General features: G+C 38.1%; 2 protein-coding genes across 3 annotated transcripts in view; one reads left to right on the forward strand and one right to left on the reverse strand.

The window, feature by feature from the left end:
- Position 1: 1 nt before the first annotated feature.
- On the forward strand, positions 2 to 9,455 carry LOC111336207 (potassium channel subfamily K member 15). 2 transcript variants are annotated; one of them, XM_022942257.2, is made up of 4 exons: positions 2 to 272; positions 1,382 to 1,426; positions 3,126 to 3,762; positions 6,824 to 9,455. In XM_022942257.2, the coding sequence occupies exons 3-4, from the start codon at positions 3,444 to 3,446 to the stop codon at positions 7,516 to 7,518; spliced, it is 1,014 nt and encodes a 337-aa protein (XP_022797992.2). In that variant the 5' UTR covers positions 2 to 272; positions 1,382 to 1,426; positions 3,126 to 3,443; the 3' UTR covers positions 7,519 to 9,455. The 2 variants fall into 2 exon arrangements, with proteins under 2 accessions (XP_022797992.2, XP_088608782.1); XM_088752656.1 differs by having other exon boundaries at positions 1,382 to 3,762.
- LOC111336217 (voltage-gated purine nucleotide uniporter SLC17A9) overlaps positions 8,838 to 18,621 on the reverse strand; it is a 10,661-nt gene continuing 877 nt past the window's right edge. Inside the window, exons 2-10 of the mRNA XM_022942273.2 lie at positions 17,484 to 17,703; positions 16,346 to 16,445; positions 15,723 to 15,953; positions 15,164 to 15,260; positions 14,455 to 14,542; positions 12,336 to 12,370; positions 11,560 to 11,731; positions 11,001 to 11,030; positions 8,838 to 10,300 (exon numbers count right to left, since the gene is read on the reverse strand). Coding sequence (XP_022798008.2) covers positions 10,161 to 10,300; positions 11,001 to 11,030; positions 11,560 to 11,731; positions 12,336 to 12,370; positions 14,455 to 14,542; positions 15,164 to 15,260; positions 15,723 to 15,953; positions 16,346 to 16,445; positions 17,484 to 17,703 — 1,113 coding nt within the window. The 3' untranslated portion in view covers positions 8,838 to 10,160. The remainder of the gene's footprint in view (positions 10,301 to 11,000; positions 11,031 to 11,559; positions 11,732 to 12,335; positions 12,371 to 14,454; positions 14,543 to 15,163; positions 15,261 to 15,722; positions 15,954 to 16,345; positions 16,446 to 17,483; positions 17,704 to 18,621) is intronic.

The following is an 18,621-nucleotide window of genomic DNA, read 5'->3' on the forward strand; positions in this document are numbered from 1 at the left end:
GTCGCTATGGATACGTGCTAAAATTGCCACATATTGGCGCCATCTTGATGTCCAAAATAAATAATTAACGCTAAGATATAATTTCTTGTTGTTGTTTGACGCCCGAGAAAGGGACATCATTAAAACTTTAGGTCTCAGAGTTTCTTTGTGCTAGAAAAATTGAGGAAATCCTAAAGAGGTTGAAATATGTCCTTCAAATTTCATTGATTTACATTTTCGCGGTTTAAAAGCACCCGGCCTAGCGCCTGGCCTACCTGAATGAAACAAAAGAGGTGAGATTAAAAATTAAAGGATGCTTTTTGAGTGTACATATAAATTTTCCATGTTCCTTAAAATTCCGAGGCTTAGTTTTCAGCATCAAGCTCTAAAAGGATTTCGCTCCGACGAAGGGCTAACGCTCGAAACGTCAGCTTTTGTAATCGTTACGGTGGCCAATTTACCATTTCAACTTTGTTGATATATCCAAATTATTTCTAAAAGGATTTGACTGTTAAAGCAACAAAAGGGGTGTTCTTTGTCTTCCATGATGGAGAACTCACCTCACCGAAAAAAAAAAAAAAAAAAAACTAACTCACAAACAGTTTCTGAGACTGACCAATGAATTACGAACATTTCTCCTTTCTCAGTGTAATCGGTCAAAAGAGTAAACAGATATCGCCGGAACAAATATCTCCACACCGTGAGAAGTCTGGAAGTCGAGAAACGCGACACTGAAATTTGTTCGCATTCAGAATTTACATAGGATTTGCTATTTGTGAGGAAACGGTTTATTGGTAGCTAGGCAGATATAAGTATGCTCGGTTTTTTCATAGATTAGCGGTGTCCAGTAACTAGTAATTCCTATTATTATTAGTTCTAAAATGACTTAACATGGTCATAGCTAGTAGAGGGGACTAACTATGGCATGGTCGACCCTGTAAATTATCTGAGTAAAAACTCTTAAAACGTCCTCTGACATCAATTAACTACTCGAAGTTATCCTTATGATACGTTTTTCGTTAAAATAATGCACGTGAATTCATGATCTGGTACGGACACTTGCCCGGGAATCTTGCTGAGAAAAGCTAGGGAGAACAGAGAAAATCCACGTCTTAATGCGCCGGCTATCGCCCTTTTAACTCCATCCTTGACAGGTAAAACGAAAAAAAAAAAAAAAAAAAAAGCTTACAAGTCCTTGACGAACCTAACTGACAACTTCGGTCTTAATTGTCAATTTTTCTCATCAGACAGTTCGCCTGATACTCTTCTCAGAATAGTAAAGAACTTCCTAGGAGGAAATTTCTTCGTATTTCAGATAATATTAGTTTGAATTTTATTGGTTTCGTTTTTCTTTCTTCGTTTATATGCGTTATTTTCTTAGTTAATCAATTTCCTTCCACAGATTCCAAAAGGCAGTAAATTCTTGGTTTGTGCGAAATAATACGAGGTCAGATCTACCGTGACAGCAGTTACCTGTAGCGTTTGTGAATTTTAATGTTAGTTTTCATGTCTGACAAGAAGACCTACCCAAGACAACGACAAAGCAACGGCTAACTTCGGAGACGTGCCTGCAGACGTACTCTCCTGACATGAGCACTCGGCAGATTCCCTAGTGCGCCTTACTATCCGTGATTGGATAAAAAGAAAGTCGGAAATTTCAAAGGCGAAGTTAGCCGAATATTTTCAATAACTGATTTAAGATAAGCCCTTTTTGCACCTGTGGCACTATGAGAGCATAATGCACGACTCTAAATGATTTCTACTTCCAGCTGAGTGCCATCAGTTAATAAAACCTTTCCGCTAGATTGGTAATTTTCCTGTCGTGCACTAAAGGGGTTTCTATATTACTTTCGTGGAATGCAGCGCCCAGCACTATTTACACAGGCTGGATTTCCGTTCGAACGCTAAGAACCCATTTAAACAGTTAGGACTGATAGCGTAACTAAAATTGCGTCACAGAATCGAATGCGCACATTTTTTGAAGTTGTATCCGTTAAATTATTCATGATAATTGCTTTTTCTTTTTTCTCCAACTTTCCTTTTTTGTGTGTTTTTGTTTTTTCACTTTTTGATGGCTCTTATGATAATTTATTTGAGTTAAACCTTTGCAGGGGGAGAAATTAGACATGAGGTAATGTTACCGACTTTTCCTGAGAACATTCAACCCCAAGTTTCACCAAACATTCGAGTGAAGGAAATTAAAAAAACAATTGACGTAGTGAAGCTTTGTTTTTGCTGCACAACAGTTTCCAGGTTAATTAAGCTAGCCTTTTGTTAGAAAAGATTTTAGCCTCGATCGCTTAAAGACAATCTACTTTAACCTTTTGTGGCGCAGCGAGGTGTTAATGGTACCCCAGTGAATACGTTTTTCGAAAACCTCACGAAAAGGGAATCTCCACAAAACGCAGCACTCTTAAGAAAGAATTGCTCCCGGAACAGACTTATTCAGCATCGGCTCAATAGCACTCAGAACTCTTTCTTTAAGGTGAAAAATTTCACGAAACTGCTGATCTGCAAATAACAAAGCTTAACTAGTATAGTTTTCCGTAAGGTATGCATTTTTTGTTCACGGTATACCTAACGAAGGCGCAAGATAAGTTGTTTAGTTACAGTATAAATTTTGATACGCCAGACAGCATCATCTGATTTTAACACGATCAGTTAGTTATACACGATCTGTTGCCGATATGTCGGAAGAACGAATCATTCATTTCGAGTGCTCCATCTTCAACTTGTCAAATTTCAATTCCGTTTTTTACCAATTAGCAGTGACGTTTCCCTACTTGCCTGAATGAAAATTCGCCTCTGTCGCCAGTTGATCTGTTCTATAGTATATTAATCTATGGAACAGCTGGATACGAAAGAATTATATGCACATATATGACTTGCACTATTTGCGCGAAGCGCAAAAAAAGAAAAAAAAAAAACTCACCTTGGTTCACTGAGCAAACTTGCTCAAAATTGAAGCCTCAAATTGCAAAGGGTGGCAGAGTTATGATCCGTGCAATGGTTACAGAAGTTTCAAGAGATGCTATTGGTTTTTAACGTGACAATGAATCAATTACTGGAATAGTATTTGGCCTACAGTAAATTGCAAATGAAAAAGGCAATTCTATGTTTGCCTGAAAACTTTCTTTGTCTTGCAGATGGATACGATTGGAAAAAGGCCATCGATGAGTAAAATAACTCCGTAAATGGAATTTTTTCGAATGTAATGCAGATCCTAGATTGATGGATGAAGTCACTGAAATCTTATCATCACATTTGGAATCCAGGTTTTTTTCAATCAGTTGGCGAATTGATGAATAGAAAAACGCGGCCTTACCTTTCACTGCTTTATATAATTGCTTTCTTTTAAAGTGAGACTAAAACTGTCAGGTTCAAGGGACGCATTTTGTGCACATCTTAGACAAAAGTTTGTCTTTGTGGTCGCCATCCGGAAAAATCACCACAGCTCTGTAAAAATGACGGCGGCATTGAAGTTTCAGCACACAAGACAGTCGTTCAGATTGTTTATTCTGTTATTTTTTTTGGTGCTCTACACTTGTGTTTGCGCTGTCGTCTTTAACGCTCTGGAAGTAGCTAATGATGAACGTCAGTACGAGATCTATCAAGGAAAGAAAAAGCATTACAAACAAAAGTATAACATGAGCGAAGAAGATTTCATTCACTTTATCACTGACGCTAATGTTCTTGTCAAGCGCGGATATGCTGAAAGCTACAAAAACTACTGGAATTTCTATCACGCGTTTTGGTTTACAACAACAGTGGTCACTACCATGGGTAAGTATTGCATATTTTGAACATCTCTATTTTATTTTACAGAGTGCTAATGTTAAATGCGCAGAAAGAAGATTGAAGGCTGGTAGAACCAACAGAACGGGATGGAGATTTGGATCGGCGAAAGTCTTGACAGATTTTTTTTCGTCTTGTATAAAATGTCCTACTCAATATTTTGAAGGACTTTCCATCGCTGTGCGTTTTCAATTTGCTGTATCTTATGCTTCCCCTGAGAGAAAAACGAAGTCTTCGTTATATGCCTGAGCGATTCTATTACGCTTTCTGTTTTCATAGCAATTTAGCAAATGTAAGAGAAAAGAGTTAATCTACCAGCGGAGAAAAATCAATACCGCAGAATTGGCAATATTTTGGCAGCCAAAAGCCGTCCGAAGGCTTTTCGTAATTGAAAAACTTTTGCCTAACGGCTAAAAGACTGCTTTAAAGTACGAAGTGAATAAATACAAATTGATGACAATATCATGCAATTTTAACTTGACGATTCTTCTTCGACTGTTTGGTGCCACACAGCTTAATCCATCTAAAATTAAAATCGGAACTTGGAGTTTTGTAACGAACGAAAGCCAGTTAATAGCTTTTCCTTCATGACTCAAAAACTGGCTGTAAAATAAACATATTATTATGAACACGATTTCACAAGATAAAGTGATTTCGTCAAATCGCTCGATAACAGTCCCGATTCTTTACTTTTAGCGGCTTCTTCAGTGAATGAATCGGTTTACTTTGAAGTGAGTTTGACACATTCGATTGCTGTCTCCTCCCTGTTGCCATGGCTTCACTATTCTATTCAGCATTTCGGTTTCATACAGGTCTAAGACAACATCACCATTTAAATTACAAAAGTTTATACATTTTCAAAAGCTAATCCATTCACCTATGAATAGTGTATGTTTCGATGGAAGATACTCAGTCGGCGATCTAGACAAATATCACTTGGTAAACACTTCAATCTTTTTAATTTTCTTTTTACGCGATTGATTATTCATCTATTTTTTTTATCTTACGCGAGAAAAATAGCTTTTCTCAATTCATTTCATCAGAAAAAACCTTATCAGATTTACATTAAAATCAAAATTACCTTGAGAACAATTTGAACTTAAAGTTTGACTGATTCTCAATTTGTCCTAATTCTTATACTTAATTCAACATACGAACGAATAAAGGGCACTCCCAAAATTTGGCAATTTGCCGCCTTTTATAATTTTGAATATCCTTTAATTCATTTTTTTTTTCTTGTTTAAAGTTATTTACCTTTATCTTTTTTTTTGTTATAGTCGCTGTCGACTCATATTTCCTTAAATGGCTCCAGACAGTCCATATGCAGACTGAAATCGATTACACACACGACGCAAACTTTTCTCAATCAGGGCTCCTGTGCGGTCATCGCTCGAGCAGAAAGATTCTGCATGCGATAAATTTCCAATCATCCACGAAGAGTGGATGATTGAAAATTTATCATTTGCGAAGAGTGCAAAGAACCGACGAAAACTCATATTTTTTGTTCTTCGATCTTGCGGTGTGTTAAAGAAATTTGTTCGTTTTTGCGATGTTCCTTTTTTCGCCTATATTGTTCCCGAAAACGCCAAAGGCCCCTATTACAATTACAAAAAATTACATATCTTCGAGGGCTAAAGCACATGCAATAGATAACGCTGACACCAAACACAAAATGACCCCCAGGGCTTATCTCATTCTTCGGCATGTGCTATGGAAGACCAAGATACTTTCCCTCTCTACCATCTAGAGTTGTTACCTTTTCAGTGTTTTCGTGCTCAAGTCAAAAAGCTATTTTTGGTCACACCTTAGATCAAATTACGCTGCTTTGGTCTAAGCATTCGTTGCTATATTTTGCAACGGATTTAACCGGCATCTCTTTTCTTTCCGTTGTAACACGAGATTTCTAAGGTTTCTCCTTCCACTCAATTTGCGACAAAAACACTTCTGGCAGGCCCAACGTAACTAAACCCTGGATACTTCGCTAGCCACCTGGACTAATCAGTCTATAAAAACAATCGCCACTTGCTAATTCGCGTTTTCCCGCGCTTTTAGCAGTTTGTTTGTTTTCAAAACGAGTCCTGATTGGCTCGTTCTGATATTTTCCAATGTTCTCATTGATCCTTGAGATAACTTTGGCTTTAGGGCTCTCAATAAGAAAACGAGTGATCGATGACGTTTAATTTCTCGTTGAATGTTGTTGATTTCTTTTTTTTAATGGCTTTTGATCAAAGCAGCTTGTCATTGTAGAGTAAATCAGAGATGTTTGACAGAAGGGGAGGAACGTAGGAAGCTTTCAAAGTTGAACTGAAACCAAGGTGTTTGTTTTTTCTGAATGCACTTAATGTCTTACATGTTCGTGTTCTTCCAAAAGTGATCTCCGGCAGAACGACACTTCAACCAGGGGCGTAGCCAGGATTTTTCAAAGGGGGGGGGGGGGCACAGAGGCTACTCACCAGATTGTCATGTCGACCCCCACGCCGTGCATGTTTGACTTAATGTTAGAGTTTTGGGATGAGCAGTGAGAGTATAGTGGGCAGGCCAAGATATTGTCAAGGCGTTTTCACCACCTGAATATTGTAGGTTGTTTGCTCAAAGGAAGGCCTACCAAGGGGGAGGGGGGTTTCACGGGCACCCCAGGACCCCCCTGGCTACGCCCTTGTCAATATAACTGATTTTGTAGTAAAGTGTGTGATGAATAGTTTGGATCATTTTATAGCATATTTGATTACACAATGAGAAAATCGGTTTCAGTATCGGATTTAAAAGTCATTGAAATATCAGGGTGAAATTTTTGAACCAAATGAATGGAGCAGTTGAATATTCACGCGAAAATTACAATCATCAAAGAAAGAGCTACTGTGTAGCCCTAATGGTTACGTAATAAGCTAGGGCGACACAACCAACAGTTGTAGTGCCTCCATTTAGAACCAAGGACCAAGAACCAGTCACTATCGCTATAGCACTTCCATTTAGCGCAGTCAACTTAAACGATTTCTGGTGAACCGACCAGTTTTTCTTCTTCTTTACACATCTTTATTCATGTTAACAGGTTTTGGACAGATTGTTCCTCTCACATTTGGAGGCCGGTTGTTTTGCATATTCTGTGCCCTGCTTGGAATTCCTCTAAATTTGGTCGTGCTCAAGACAGTCGGTGAACGAATCAATCGATACATCTACAACACTATTAAGCAAGTCGAGAAAAAATACCACAGAAAGAGGCGCCCCTCCCATGTAGGGATCAAAGCTGCGGTGGTCTCCTTCTTAATGATGGTAGCAGTCCTCCTGGTGGGAGGAGCTTCTGACATGATCTTTGACGGCTGGACTTTTTTTGATGGGGTTTATTTCAATTTCATCGCGTACAGTACAATTGGGTTTGGCGATCTTTTTCCACGAGTAGAGAAGTCGTCGAAACTGGACGAGCTTGGTCTGGGTGAAAACGGCAAGCGTTTGTTCGCTACGTTCGTGATGATGACATTTATGATCTTGGGATTGTCAGTGACTTCTACAGTCATTTGCTCGATTTTGAACGTGATTGACGAGATGTCACACGTGCCTGCGACTTGGAGAACTAAATCTACAGAATCCAGTCGGGACCCTGACTCAGTTACGTTACGAAACTTAAAGAAGAAAATAAGCAAAGAGAAGCTGGAGATAAATAAACTGGAACTGAACGAAAAGAGCGGCAAAGATCTACCACATGAACAATCTGGCAAGGAAAGCCACATTCCCAAAAGTTTTTGTTGAGAGTTAACGTTTAGAAGAGTGGGTTTCAAGTGAGTCAGACTACGAGCCGTTTCTCCTTGTCGGCGAGGTCTGTTGCGCAAGACAAAAAATCAGTGAAGAAAACATTAACGTTAGGGCGCTGCGCGGAGATGTGGAGACGTCAGGGCGCATGGAAAGCAGGCCTCACTCCCAGAGTTCTGCGCGGCGCGCTAACATCAAATTTTTCTCTCACTGACTTTTTTCACTTGAGCAACAGACTTCGCCAAAAAGGAGCGACTACTATTAGTCTACAAGTCAATGGCAATCCAGGAAATTTACCACTCGAAAGTTCCCATACATAAGGGAAACTTCTACCCCAGTACATAGGGTGTAAAACAGCGTTCGAGAAACGGAATTAGGTTTCATTGGAGAGAAATGAATGGTTCTGATCAGTAAAACGATTTCCCATCAGCCTTGTACTTTGTCTACTAGAAGTCAGCAAATGTGTACATTGATATTCAATTGTGTGGTTTTCAAGAAAAAAAGTATATTCAAGAAAAAAGTCCGATTTTATACGGAAAATTGCGCACAAGGATGCTAAAGCATGTGCGAAGAAACAATTTTCGCAATTGTTTTGGAATAAGGAAACTTGAGACGGCGTTAAAGGCTGAGAACGAGAGAATGCGTTGTCAGAAATTAATATGACCAGTAAACTAAAGAGGCTCCGTTTTGGTATGAGATAAACGCCATAACTGAAAAGTGTGGCAAATTTCAAGAGAAAGATCTCCATCCCTTCCTCTGCCGTACGGTATGCATCTCCAACTCCAGAAAGCATCCTCGCACTGCATTGCAAAGCAATTAAAATCTGGAGATACGAATTAACCGCGAGGATTGCTGGATGTGCTTTTCAGGATGGCCTGGGAACGAGTTTGCAGAGGCACGCCATCATCGGTATTATTAGATTACAGTGATTTACGTTGAATCCGGAACTACAGGTTTTAGGTTTGTTTGTATTACATCCGATAGCCAACCTCTGATCGGAAAACGAGTTCGCGCAATTGTCGAAAAGACGAAGATCGAACTTGGAAGGAAGAGGGAAGGAGCGTTGCGTGACGACCCTAAGAACGGCTGTGTAGCAGACTAATCCAGCCGAAGAGGCATTACGTTGTTTGCGCTTTTCACGCAAGCGCAAGGCAAGTGCGAGGCGCGCGCGTGGGAAATGCGTACTTGAAGATGGGCCCTCATGCACGTCTTGTTACCTCGTGATAGCCTTCGCTCGAATTAAACGCGCGAAAAGTAGACGCCTGCGGAACTTTGGTGGAGTTTAATTATATATGATAGTAATGGCAACAGACACGTCATATGTGTAGAGGTATTTTTTTTTTTAACTGAGTGCTGCAGGCTCGGACTTTGACTTACAATATGTACAACACTAACTAAATCTAGCCAATTTTTTTATGCCATAAAGTCTCAATAAAAACAATAAGTCTAAAACGTACAAGTATCATGTAAAATTTGCGACAGTTGAATTTAGAAGCTGTTGTTTAAGGATATATTAAACAAGTTTTAAGGCTACCAGCAGTCCCCACTTTTCAGCGAGGTCCGTCGCCCAACCCCAAATAGATGTCAGAAAAAAATATCGAAGCGAGCGCGCTGGAAGTGAGGCCCACGAAAACCAGGTGCGCCTCACCGACTGAGTTCCGAGCGGCGCGTTCACGTCATTTTTTCCCCTTTTTGTCCAGATGCTTTTTTCTAATCGGTGCGATGGACTTCGCCGTAAAGGAAGGCTAGCTTGTAGTCTAATAGAATTTAACACGGAAAATAAAATACGCTTACCAAAAGAAAACCCCAGCTTCCCGGATTATGGTTCGAGGAAAAAAAAAACCACAATGTTTGGGGATGGTGGACTCGCAGAAGAGAAGAAAACAATAAGCAATTTCTTCGTCAGCTAAATGAAAACAGCTAAAGAGAGAGAGAGAGAGAGAAAAAAGCGAGTCTACAAATTTCCAGTGCGCTGCAGGTATAGAATAATAGCCCATTACAGGGACAAGCCCAAATTTCTAAGATTTTAATTTCGTTCTAATCTCCCACACGCAAAGTACCCCAAACTGTCCTCAAGGCGGTATTAGGGACCTTAAGAAACCACGACGGCGACGCCAAGGAAGACTTCGATTAAAAAATGAATTTCTTCTCTTAGTTAGAATTTCAAAAATGGCTGCAGGAGCTTACTGTCTCATACAGCGTCACAGCTCAACTTCAGCATGACGTATAAAGTAGCCGTTGAGTTACAAATGGAAATTAAAATAATTTGCCGTCGCGTTTTCGGTTCGCAGGCGAAGCAAATTTTGGCGATTTCACGTTGTTGTTTTGCATAGGACGGCTAAGAAATGTACAAAGTTTCAAAACGCACGTGCTGAGCTATTGTTCTGCCAATTAGATCTCTTGTTTTTCCACGTCCTCGTTACCGTCGCCGACGTGGTTTCTTAAGGTCCCTAATAACTGTGAAGAGAGAAAGGTGGCACATTTGTAATTAAAAAACATCTGCTCAAACACTGCTCTCTTCTCTTCCGCTCATCCTGTTAATGGCTGTGTCATCTTGTTAATGGCTCTGCTTCATTGCCATAGAAAATATCTCTTTGGGTTTGGCTTATGTGAAGAATATTGTTTAAACAATTTCAGTTGTTCTACACAATTTTCTTTGCAGTCCCTCTCATGAGAAACACGGAAGCACCCAAAATGAGTACTAGAGCGTTTAACATAAATATAAAGTTCCATCTGTAACCAATTTCTAAAAGGTAACCTGTGAGAAGGGGGCCAACAATTCCTGTGAAAAATAGCACAAAAATTAACAATGAAAGAAAGATTATCGAGAGCAGAGACCAAAGCACATAAAATTACCAAATCATAATTCTTTGTGCTTTTGTTTAACCCTCTGTACTCTAACAGTATGCATATTCTCCATACCTATTTCTAGTCATTTCTTAAGGTGCTGAAAGAGAGAATTAATTTTGTTTCATAATCGAGAGCTTCTTTATCCGGTGATTATTTCCTTCACTCTTGTGTTCCTTAAGTAAATTCAAGGGTGATAACGTATGGAGAACTTAGAAACTGGTCACTCTTGGAGATCAAAGAGTTAAAGTCCAAATGGAACATGATACTCTGACTAAAGAGCTTGCGACATTAAACAAAATCACAAGAAGGTTTCAGCCTGACATCACATGTAAGGCAGAACTGTATTGATGACAATATTTAATTCAGACAGTTTAAGGTTTGAATGTGTGATATAATACCATATGGTGACAGTGATCCAGTGTGAAAAAAAAGTGATGCAAAGATCATGTCAAAAAAAGGTTTTGCATAGAGGAAAGTTCATGAAAAACACAGACACCCTTTAAATCTGAAAATAGAGTCTGGTCAAGGTTGTAGCAGGATTCAAGCCCATAACCTTCTTGTGTTATTGGTGTTATGTGCTTGGGATCAAATCAAGAGAGCTTACTTATGAAATTTCTGTACATTAAACCCACCTGAAAATGCACCTGCTGAGTTCATTATTCCTAAAAGGAAAAAATGCAACATATCACTGCATGGAATATGAGTCTGAGCGATAAGATTTAAAGAATTCAAATAATAATTTTTTGGGTGCAGAGCTTTGGAACTCATTGCAATTACTCCAACCCCAGTACTAGAAATCAGTATGTTTTCCCCTTAAGAGGACACATGTCATTTCCATTTTCCTTTCCCTGATACAATTTTCAAGTTTAACTTTGCAAAATTTAACATCACTTAATTAAAATGGAATTGTTTTTTTCATTCTTACTCTCTAAATACTGTCCAAGTGTTAACAATCGCATTGAAGTTTAAGTTCTAGGGCATTAATAAGTTTTGGGGCTTCTCGAAGCTCTGAGTTTGGCCCAAGAACATAAACTATTTTTTAAAGTAGTAGTACACAATCAGTATAAATCATAAAGCAGAAAACACACATTACATTAGTTCCACATTTAAATAAAAAATGTTCAGGAAATTTAAATTAAACTGGAAAATTTTCCCAGCACACTACCGAGGTGACAGACACAAGCCTCTTACCAAAGAGCGTCCCAGCAAACTTGGGAGACATGTCTTGTGGAGTGACGGGAGAACCCGCATTACCCAATGCATTCATACTCATGGCCATCATCATACAAACAACAGCCAGACTAAAGCTGGATGACCTTGTGATGAGAACCATGAAAAATGCCCCGCCACACATTGATAGAGTCTATTAAAAAAAAATTAAAGTTGCAGTTCAGGCAAAATAAATAAAGAAGGAACTGTATTGATTACAAAATTTGATGCTTTAACAGGTGCGTTCAAAGAGTTTTTTTCTTCTAGGAGCTTGCTATACATATAGGTCCAGTGATGCGCACATGGGTCCAGTAATGCGATCACAGTCTATTGAAAGCTTCTGAACAATTTTTAAGGTTTGGATTTTTTTTAACGATAATGATGATTATAATAATAGTAATTAGTACAAACAAAAAATTCAGGTTAGGCAAAGCACAGAAGGAATCAGTGCAAATAAATGACATTTTTTATAACATCAATGAACACGGCACAGTATGCATCATCTGATTGGTCAAATCAGTTTTCAAGCAGATGCTTTATCAGGTTATAGAGCCCAAATTTGTTATATTTATGTCATAAAAGCAATAGGATGCATTTTTTTTCTGGCTCTATAATGAGATAAAGCCACTTGGGATGTAGGGGAGAACAGTTTTCGTTGTGTTCTCCCAACATCCCATGTGGCACTATTATGTTGTAGAGCCTGGAAAAATCTACTCCTTCACTGTGATTAGTTTATATTTAGAACACTGAAAAATTACCTGAAAGAATTTCCTGACAAAAGTAACTGATGATCCTGCAAAAGTAACATAACAGGAACATAGTTGAAATTTAAAAACGATCTCTGGCTAAAATGATTAAAAACTACGAGCTTTCGACTACCTAGTCTCCCTTGCAGCCCTTTCCGGCGTCGTCACAAAAGAGAAAACTCCCCCACCAACAGCTGCTCACATTCGAACAACATTCCTTTCCCATTTTAATGTGTTATCCAATCAAAATAAAGTTATTGTCTGACAAACAACCAATGAACATGCGATATATCTATTCCCGCGAATTCACAGGAAGTGCATTAGCGTTAGTTTCTAAAGATGGAATCTGATGTCATTGAAACTCCGAAGAAAATATCAGATAATGATCGCTGTTTTGTTTGCCCAAATCCTGTGGGAAAATTTATAAAAACATCTCTTCTCTCTTTTATAATTACTGTTATGGCTTCTCTCTGATGCGTCAAGCTCTCAATACCAAAAGTATCTCGCACTAAGTCGAAAGCGTCTTCATTTTGTCAGTTTCAATGCTCGGATAATACGAACTCTGTGATTGGTTTGATTATTGAGGCGCGAACGCTTTCCAGACTATGGTAAGTAAATGCTGATTTCCGGAAAGGAATGTTGTTCAAATGTGAGCAGCCATTGGTGGGGGAGTTTTTGCTTATGTGACGACGCCGGAAAGGGCTGCAAGGAAGACTATCGACTACCCGAACAGTTAGAATATAAGTGGTTTGAATTAACTGTAATGCTTCTGCTGTGTTCTTCAATAAAAGACTGCAAGAACCTTGCTACTCTACATACTAGCTGATTTTCTTGCACACAATGGAATGTTTCAATATGTAATTTTCTTTATTTCACTCATAAGAGAAAGAGAAAAAAATGGTATTGTTTGGCCACAAAAATAAGGTTGAGATGTGCACGGTGTCCAAGGTAGCAACAGCCTTCTAATTGGACACTGTAATGATCAAATAAATAGCAGCCTATACTTCTAAAAATAAATCAGCAGTAAACTAAAGTAAAGCAAAATAATCAAGTTTGATTGCAAAAGTTGATGTTTCCATTCTTTCTTAAACGTACTGTAGGGCATATATTTAAGATTGGTGGATAGGGTTTCCCAGATCTTTGAACCAGAGAATTTGAATGATGATTCTCCCATGTTAGTGGATACTCCTGGTCTAAAACAATTGAAATTACTAGCAAATCTTGTATTATAATAAATGTTTTTTGCATGCTGGGGTCAGGACATCAAGGAAGGCATCTGGAATGCTATCAGTTCTATTCTTAATCTTATGTGCAAGGCAGCATACTCTGAATTTTTATTTACCATCCAATTTTAAAATTCCTAACAGTTTATAATAGGGACTAGCAATCTACCTATGATGTGCAAAGAAGATGCTACGGAGACATTTATTCTGCTTAATACAAAGACATTTTAGTTTAGTGTTGGTGGTACAGCCCCAGGCAATGACACCATAGCTTAAATAGGGATATATCAAAGCATAGTATATTTGTCTTGGCATATTAAAATCTATGTGATATCTTAATTTAATGAGAATTCTAGCATTTTTTGCTATTTTTTCGTTTATATGTTGTATCTGTGGCTGCCAATTTAGGTGCTTATCGATATAGACCCCCAGGTATTTTGTATAATCTTCCAGTTCAATGTTTTCAATATCTATCATTTCAGCCATCATCAGCTGATAAAAGTGCAAGTGAAGAATAAGAGGTCCTTGGAGGGTTTTCCTTAGTAGGAAGTTGGCTGGTGAAACTTTGTAAGAGAAGTAGAAGCCAAATTTGAGGGTTGACTTAGGAGCATGTATCAAAATCTGTATACCCAATTAAAATTCTGAGTGGTCAAAAGGAATGGGCAGGAAAGTTTTGAAATTATTCAATGATCACGGCAAGAAGTGAAAGGTTTTAAAACAAGAAATATTCTGCAAAAAACATAATTCTTGTCTTTGCTATCAAAAGTATATATCAAAATTTCCTAGTAATTATGTTTTAGATTTTGTGGAATTATTAAACAGAACAACACACAAAATGTATCCACCAAGTACAATATAGCATCAGCCCAAAGTTTCAAAACAATGCGATGAGGGAATATATTACAAACCTTTTCTAATCATGCTGTCTGCTAAGCGTCCTACAAACAGTGCCACTGGGAAGTACAGCAACCATGGAAGGACATTAAATATCCATTTCTACAGGGAAGAACAGCAACAGACTTAGAGTTTTTGATTGTATATGAAGTTCCTTCAGGGGAACTAATGCGCCCAGTTCAACCATCTGTCTAAATTGACAGAGGATCTCAAGCAGTCTGAAGAGAGCAATTAAAAAATGGATTTTAAATTTTAGTTAAAATTTTCAAAAATGGCTGGATGTGTTTATCACCTCTTGTAGTGGCACACCTCAAATTCAGCACACCAAACATGACCAACAACGAATTCCAAATGAAAACTTAAATAATTTTCCCATGGGATTCTGTTCTTAGACCATACAAATTTTGGTGATTTGCAGAAGACAGCTGAGAAATGTACAAAGTTTTAAAATGCACACACTAGGCTATTGTTCTGTGCTTTAGACCTTTTGCTTTGCCATGTCCTCATTAATTTTTTCACATGCATTACTTCTCATCAAAGTTACGCACTGTATATGTAGAACAAGATGGTTGTAATATACAAGATATAGTGTAGTTAATAAAGTTAAATAAATTACAAATGACAGTTTTTTTTCTCAAAGTCAGCTGCTTTATTTGAGAGGGAGGGACTTTTTTTAGGGGGGGGGGCAGGGGGGGGGAAGAAGGGGGAATTAAGTGAAGATACCTCATTTCCTGGAAAATGTTCTTCAAAAAACATGGGAAGCCATGCAAACACATTCCAGAATGCACATCCTTGACAGAAATGTGAAACAACTAGAGCCCTGAATAGAAAAGAAGGCAAAAGGTGAACAGGTCAGAAGGAATTTGCAACCTGACATTTGTTATATCAGAAAGTAATTAAAGTGTTCCAATTGCTATATAAAAGAAAGAATAATAAACAGAAAAAATGTTTGTAAACAACTAAAAGTAGCAAGGAATTTTTATACTGACAGTAAAATGGGATAACAAGGACAACCACAACAAAAGCAATGACATCAGCCAAAATAACAGTGAGGGAAAAAAAAATAGTTTGAGCTCAGTACAAACACTTTTAAAATCATGCAGTCTGATCAACAACTGAATGATGACTTTCACCAAATTGGTTGAAACATTTACCACTGCAACTGACAACAGCCCTTCTAAAGCTTCTTTTTCATGGAAAAATAGACTTCATAGTCAAATAACAATGATGACAACAACAATTATGATAATGATAACACTAATGATAATAACAGCATACATACCAGACGGCTGGATGTCTTGTAAATGTCCCCCAGGGAACATTGAGTAAATGCGCCCGTTCAGAACTGCTTGGTTCAACCATTTTAATGTTTCCAAGTTCAAATTCTGGTAATACTAAATAAAATCTCCAAAGACAGGCCCATAATAATGCCATTAGACCATGGACAATAAACACGCTATGCCAACCCATGTGAGCAAGAAATAAAGAGCCAACACTGCCCATGAACAATGTGCTATGGGAAAAAAAATAATCGTATAAACACGAAGCAAGAAAAACCATCATTATGCATATTATTTTGGGGCAACAGCAGAATGCGCAAAGCAAATTTGTCATGTTTATTTGAAAAGGATCAAGGAGAGTGGAAAACTGACTTGCTGTTCCTGGATCCTTCCTGGCTAGAACAACCAGCTAAGCAATCATTGAGTAGGGGCCCCTATTAGTAAATTAAAGCACATTTAAAGGGGGTGCTTATTACAGAGGAGGTGATTATCATAAAAATGACACTAAATGAAATCATCACTGACAGCAATCATGATTATGTATGTGCAAGTCAAACTCCTTTGAAAATATTTTTCTGCCTAAAAATTAATTTTCTTTCTAAAAAATTTATGTCTCTTCACTTACCCTACGGGGCCACCAGCAAATATTGTGCTTGTTAGAAATGTTCTATCCTTTACTGGGATTCTCTTAGCAATTATATTTGTTAGCGAGGGATAATGCAAACCTGAAAGGAAAAGAATGGCAAGAGTCAAATAATGTCATATTCATGTAAATAACTAATTTCAGTCAAAACAATTTCAAGATTTGCATAACACCTGCCACTTCTGTGCTGAGTTTAATACAGATGTGGTTCAATACACTTGCTTTTCAAATATCTAAGGTACCTCAAATGTCAGTGAGATATCTTAGTATTCTCCAAATGACCTACAAAATCAATGCAAGGTAGATAACAAACCTTCATTATAAACTGGGAAGTACATGTACTTACTATCTTGAAGGAACAAGTTTCTTTATCAAAAAATCCAGTTGACAAGAAACTTGATATGGTCCATTAAAGAAAAAGTCCAATTTTTTTAAATACACCTTATTGAATTCAGTCAGGAAAAACTTCATATCCTTCTCTTGAAAAGTGTTCCGCTACTCTTCTGACATCTACTGTGCTCTTCACAATTGCGTTTTCTTCTATTGCATCTATCACTTCCTTGGAAACATTGACAAAAGGCAAGGTAGCCACTCTGAAATTTAGCACTCCTGCTAGGATCACCTCATGTGAGATGATTAAAGCGAGATTTATGTATGCCCAATCCTGAACCAATCGTAGCCCTGAGCTGTTATACTAAGTCTAATACACGATTACTGAGATCCAACATTAGATATAAAGTATTTGTGCATGATCCTCACAGTAAAGAGCACTATTTAAGCAATAGCAAAAATCAGACCTGAAAAAATTCAGGCCTGTACGGGATTTGAACCACTGACCTCTGTGATACTAGTGCAGCGCTCTACCAATTGAGCTAACAAGCCAACTGGGAGCAGGTCATCAAATAAGTCGGACATAAACCCGTCAGATGATAGATCAAACACAATGAATATATGAAATTCATATATCAGGCCTGAATTTTTTCAGGTCTGATTTTCACTATTGCCTAAATAGTGCTCTTTACTGCAAGGATTGTGCACAAATATGTTTCTATAACTGCAGTTCAGACATATGAATTTCATATATTTGTTGTGTTCGATTAAATATCATTTCAGCACAAACCTTGTGACAAACCAGTACACATTCTTGCAGCAAATATGATCATGGTGGGAGAGAAGAAAAGTATTGATGACACAGTCATAAAAGGAACAGCCAGTGTTAATAAAGACCAGACAATTGCGGCAAGTCCTAATATCACTTCTCCACCATATTTATCACTTAAATATCCACCAATGACCTGTGCAGGCATGTATCCCCAAAAGAAGGCAGACATAACTGCTCCCTGGAAAAGAAAAACAATAACTGAATGGTTCTGGCATAAACAAATGTATCAAGCAAAACTGTAGTGATGGGCTCGTATGTCAATCATAAACCAGGCTCGCTCTTTAGAGAAAATGGAACATCTCAAGCAAATTAGTTGGCAAGAATTGTTATTATTATATCGCTGGCAGTGCCATGTGCAATATGAAGCAAATCCTGTGTTCTGATGGGCCCATCTTGCCCACTTGTGATTGCCACCTTTGATCCCACACAGGAAAAAATTACTTGGAGCAGACATACAAAGTTCATAATTTTTGGACAATGTTGGTGAGTGGAGTCACAAAAAGTGTTAAAAGACAGTCAAAACATAGAAAACATAACTGATTCTTGCGGTGTTATTGTGCTAGTATAGGCTTTCCTACCCATCTCTCGAAATAAACAAGTATTGATTCTCAATAAAACGATGATCTTCTTGCTATGAGTCCTTGACCAAGCTTGTTCGGTCAAGACAGCTGGATACTAGCCACATTCCATTTTTATGGACCTTGCCTCCCCTTGGTCCATAAAAATATAAAAAAGAACTAAGCCAATATCCAGCCATCTAGACCTTATACTTGTTCAATATAATACCCTAACAAGGTTTGGGATTATTGTGGAATTTCGTTTTTCAGTCTCAGAAAAACAACAGCAATTTAGGTATTGTTGGTGCACTATCTACAGACTTCCTGCATGAACTGGGGGCCGCCCCTACTTTAGGCTCCTAGTTGATTCCTGATTCACATCTAACATAAACAAAATTAGCTCTAGCACAACCCAGCCCTTGACATTGTCTCCAAAATATGTTCTTGCCAAGTGGAAATCAAAGACGACAACCAACGAGTAACACACAGAAAAAAATTGAACCACGTTGCAGAAGTAGTCTCAGTATCGCTAGACAACT

The sequence above is a fragment of the Stylophora pistillata genome, chromosome 3 (assembly GCF_964205215.1).
Source record: "Stylophora pistillata chromosome 3, jaStyPist1.2, whole genome shotgun sequence".
Lineage (NCBI taxonomy): Eukaryota > Metazoa > Cnidaria > Anthozoa > Scleractinia > Pocilloporidae > Stylophora > Stylophora pistillata.

Bases quoted from the DNA above. Each gene is read 5' to 3' on its own strand.
- LOC111336207 (XM_088752656.1), top strand. From the start codon at position 3,444: ATGACGGCGGCATTGAAGTTTCAGCACACAAGACAGTCGTTCAGATTG. The intron at 3,763-6,823 runs GTAAGTATTGCA...TCATGTTAACAG, and splicing joins AACAGTGGTCACTACCATGG to GTTTTGGACAGATTGTTCCT.